The sequence below is a fragment of the Blennius ocellaris genome (genome assembly GCF_963422515.1).
Source record: "Blennius ocellaris genome assembly, chromosome: 21".
Classification (NCBI taxonomy): Eukaryota; Metazoa; Chordata; class Actinopteri; order Blenniiformes; family Blenniidae; genus Blennius; species Blennius ocellaris.
The window spans coordinates 435,338-439,837 of record NC_137670.1 but is presented as its reverse complement, the minus strand read 5'-3'; the positions used below and the strand labels follow the sequence as shown (position 1 = coordinate 439,837).

At 44.4% G+C, this 4,500-nt stretch overlaps 1 protein-coding gene across 1 annotated transcript; it reads right to left on the bottom strand.

Moving 5' to 3' along the window:
* Positions 1 to 1,568: 1,568 nt before the first annotated feature.
* dlx3b (distal-less homeobox 3b) lies at positions 1,569 to 4,008 on the bottom strand. The gene is made up of 3 exons (XM_080516643.1): positions 3,547 to 4,008; positions 2,757 to 2,941; positions 1,569 to 2,495 (listed from the first exon to the last, which is right to left on the bottom strand). The coding sequence occupies exons 1-3, from the start codon at positions 3,872 to 3,874 to the stop codon at positions 2,181 to 2,183; spliced, it is 828 nt and encodes a 275-aa protein (XP_080372769.1). The 5' UTR covers positions 3,875 to 4,008; the 3' UTR covers positions 1,569 to 2,180.
* Positions 4,009 to 4,500: the final 492 nt, after the last annotated feature.

Here is a 4,500-nt window from a genome sequence, read left to right as displayed (position 1 = left end):
GTTTCTCAATTTATCATTTCAAGGCTAAAAGTTTTTTTCTGTCGCGACAGTTCTGAAAAGATCATATTCAATAATATATTACTGCATTTATTGATCATCGATCAGCTGTTTGTGCTTGTTTTCCTTCAAATTTCTTTTTTTCCAGGTTGAACGATCAATGTTCATAACTGGAGGATAAACAAATGTTTGGAAAAACAAAAAGTCAAAATACTGTGAAATAGTACAAAAACAACAAAATAAAAATTGAAACTCATCGTTTGTTTGTTTGAAAAATACAGAAAGTAAAGAAACGGGAATTAAACATTTGATCTAGCCTGATGAATATTAATAAAACATCTGGACAGTGAAGATATTTTGTCAGTTTGTAAATTAATTAAGTGTTTTTAAAAAGCTAATTTAATTTTCAATCTATTTGTTTTAATTTTGAAGGAAAATTATTCATTATATTATTTTTATGTTGAAATACATAAAATATTTTTTAAATTATTATTAATTTTGATGCATTACGGTATTCATTCTTTCCCATCCCTTCTTTTTATTTAGTGAAATTCTGAAATAGAATAGAAAACCACACGTCCCTCTGCCATTATTTAACATTTAACATCTATTGAGATAGAATATATTCATATTCTTATTAAACACATTTTATTACGTCAAACGAAACATCGTAATGTTGAATCTTATTTATTTTGCCAGATTAACACGTGAGTGTCCAGATAAATTGCCAGATGTGTTGATATTAATTAATTCGCTCTTTTTGATTGAACACGAGTTGGTTATTTCACATTAAGGTCTTTTTTTTAATCATAAATCAGTTTTTGTGGAAATTCTTTATAAAATTCTGTGAATCAAATCCGTAATTAAAAAGAAAAGAATTAGAATAAGGTTTTGCTTATTTCCTATAATATTGGAATGTTCAGGACTGAATAACTGGAGAATTAAAACAAACACCTGGATGAAGTCTTTTTCTGTTTTGAACAGCGGCAAAGTGAAAAGTTCTCTTCTTTCTTTCTCCCTTTAACATTTGGCAGCCTGTCGCCTCTCCTGTTGCGCGTGCGCGTGGGAGATCCCCCACTGCCCCCCAGTCCCCCCCCCGCGCCATCACCTTTCTTCTCTCGCGCCCAATTCTCCTCCGTTTTCTGGCAACAGAAGCAATAAAAGCAGCAGGATTCTGTCCTTCGAGCTGCTGCTGGTGTCAAACTACCGGAGCGGCGCCGCCGCGTCACAACGAGACTTGATGAACGGAATCGTTCGAAGCAGGAAGGAGGTTTCGGTGAAGTTTCAGTAGAAATGAAGAAAAAAAAAAGAAAAGGAAGGGAAAAAAAAAAAAAAGGAATGAAATTCCAAAGCGTCGATTTGTGCGCGCGACACCCGGGGATCGTTTCTGGCACGAGATTGTTTCCTTTTATCGTTTGAACAAACATTTCTTGAATTGGCTTGAGGGACGGATCACAGAGGATTCACACTGTAAACCGGTGTTGGAATCGTTTCCCGCTGCTCCGGTGCGTAAAGTCCCAGCCGCTCCGCTGCGGCTGCAGCCAAAGGAAAGACTGAGCTGCACACCAACATGTCATTAAACCTTTATTCATGGACAGAAGGCAACAGATGGACGAATTACACGGTAAAAAAAAACAAAAAAAAAAACTGTTTTTGAAAGCGCCGCCACTCCGTTTCTGACAAATCCGATCGTAGTGGTTCTGCGTATAAACATATTTACAGCCTTCGACACTTTTTGTACAAATCCTTTATAAATATGACCTGAGTGTTTTGAGGCTCTCTCCAAACCCACACGCACGATTTGGACGTGACGTGGATCAGCCGCACAGTTTCGTCATGATTCGGTTTGTGTTCAGGCTACTGGGTTTTTTTAAAAAATAGAAGAAAAAAAATTGCATATTCATTTACAAAAGAAGTTAGAGAAATACAGCGGAAGCGATAAATAATTTAAAAAAAAAACACGCCACATGTCCATTAAATATTCTGCCACAAGTGATGGAAATCCGTCGCGTGCTTTCTGAATGGAAACGATCTGGACGATCCAGAAAAGACGTTTCTTCTGGGCATTTCCGGTCCAGCCGCCACGGGCTCTGCAGAGTCACTGTGAGGAGACCTCGTTTCAGGATTAGAAAAAAAAAAAACAACAACCAAAAACTAAAGGGACGTCGTTGCTCTGGAGTCAGTTAATAGACGGCTCCCACGCTCTGTTGGGCCACCGGGTGGTGCACGGTGCCCGGGTGCTGTAGGTGGGACCCCTGCTGGTACCAGTGGTTGTTATAATCCTCCAGGTAAGGCGGCGACGAGCCGTGCGTCGGCTGCGGCCCCTGGGGCCTGCTGACCGGGGTGCTCTGCGGGGTGCCGCTGTCCCAGACGGCGGGGGAGGGCGGGGAGTTGCAGGCCATGGAGTCGCTGGCGTTGGGGCTGTGCTCCAGAGGAACCTCGCCGTTCTTGTACAGCTTCTTGAACTTGGATCTGCGGTTCTGGAACCAGATCTTCACCTGCGGAGGAAAGTCGGAAAAATTAATTTGGACGCACATGAAAGACGTATTGTTTAGTCCAATTAATACACGTCGCGCTCCAGGAAAGGCCTGAATCATGTCTCTGCACTCCAAAACGGCTGAAACGTAAATAAACCTCCAACGCGTAATTACGCAAAGTCTATATATATAATTCACATTTATTGGCCACGTTTGGAGCCGCAAGTCCGCGTAAAATCACAGAACGGGTCGATGTAAGTGTGCGGGACGCGGCGGGTATACCTGTGTCTGCGTGAGGCCGAGCTGCGCCGCCAGCTCCGCTCTCTCGGGCAGCGCGAGGTACTGCGCCTTCTGGAAGCGCCTCTGGAGCGCAGCGAGCTGGTAGCTGGAGTAGATCGTCCGCGGCTTGCGGATCTTTTTGGGTTTCCCGTTCACCATGCGGACCTCGGGCTCTGGCTCCTCTTTCACTGCGAACCACACCGAAAAGAAACACGGTAAATGTACAACTCAGGCGTCAGACTGCGGGACTTTGCGCACGGAGGAGGAAACCGTCAGACGCAGATGCGGTTATTTACGTGGTGTGAAATTTAAAGCGTTAAAATATTTCAAGGGAGCGTTTAAGTTTCACGTTGCAGCTGCGACGTCGTTTAAACATGATAAACTTCTTTAAAAAAAAAACGTCAAACTGGCTGAAGAAAAGCTGCAATTAAATAATAATAACAAAAGACATTTAGTGGAATTAGAATTGTCGTGAGGGAATCAAACATTAAACCTTCTTTATAGAAGCTGCTGGTTCCCAAACTGTTCCCGCAGAACAAACAACACGACCAACCAGCAAATTAAATCAAACAGCGACGTGGATTTTACTTGTAAAATTCACAAACACGTCTCGCGTGTCGGCTCGTTGGACGATTTGTTAGAAACCCGAGCAGGAGGGAAACATTCCGCCTGGAATCACAACGTCCATCAGCCTCCGGAACCAGTTTGACCTCCGTGGACACTGAAGTCCGGCCTCTGGGCCAAACGCGTGGCGCGCAGCACAAGTCAACACAACGTGTGGCGGGAGGTTTACCGGAGCCCGGCGGGGAGGCCTGCAGGTGGTCCCGGCCGTAGTGTCCGTACTGTCGGTAGCCGTTCGTGTAGGGATACTCGGACTTGGCGGCGTACGCCCCGGCGGCCCCCAGGCCGTTCAGGTTAAACTGCTGGTGGTACGAGTTGACCGGCTGGCCGTACGGCTGGCCCTGGTAGTACTCGTGGTGGCCGCTGTAGTAGCCCATGTCCGTGACGGAGGACTCCGGCAGGGTGGGCGAGTCCTTGGAGTTCGGGTGGCAGCTCATAGATCCCGGCAGGTCCGTCAGAATGCTCGCGATCTTCTTCTCGTACGTCTGTCCGGCGCTCATGGTGCAAAAGGAGGGTTTTTGTTGTTGTTGTTGTTGTTTTTAGCGCAGAAAAAAAGCCCAAACGGCGCGTCTGCGCTCTTTTCAAAACGCCCGTCGATCCGGAGCCGCTCGTCCTCTGAGGCTCCGCTGCTGGACTCGGTTGTGGCGCCGCTCGAGTCCCGAGACACAAAGTTATAAGAGAACCAGGCTGGATGCTGCCTTCCCATTGGCTCCTCTGCCCCCCCCCCCCTCCTTACCCCCCCCCCCTCCTCTTCCTCAGAAACCAGCCTTCAAGCGCCTCTTTCTTTCTTTTTCTTTTTTTTCTTTTTTAAAGATCCGCCTCCACCTGTCAGTACTTCTGAACACATTTATTTACCGGCTGATCAAAACAGGTGCAGTATTTATTCATTCATTCATTCATTCATTGATTTATTTATTTATTTATTTATTTATTTATTTATTTATTTATTTATTTATTTACTTATTTATTTATTTACTTACTTACTTACTTACTTACTTACTTACTTACTTACTTACTTACTTACTTACTTACTTACTTACTTACTTACTTACTTACTCATTCATTCATTTATTTATTCATTCATTCATTCATGCAGGTAAATTGCGTCACGGTTGCGCCACGAGAC

Excerpts from the sequence above, each read along its gene's own strand:
- dlx3b (XM_080516643.1), bottom strand. The coding sequence starts at position 3,874 with ATGAGCGCCGGACAGACGTACGAGAAGAAGATCGCGAGCATTCTGACG. Across the intron at positions 2,942-3,546 it reads GGCCTCCCCGCCGGGCTCCG|TGAAAGAGGAGCCAGAGCCC; the intron begins GTAAACCTCCCG and ends TGTGGTTCGCAG. Across the intron at positions 2,496-2,756 it reads TCGGCCTCACGCAGACACAG|GTGAAGATCTGGTTCCAGAA; the intron begins GTATACCCGCCG and ends TTTCCTCCGCAG.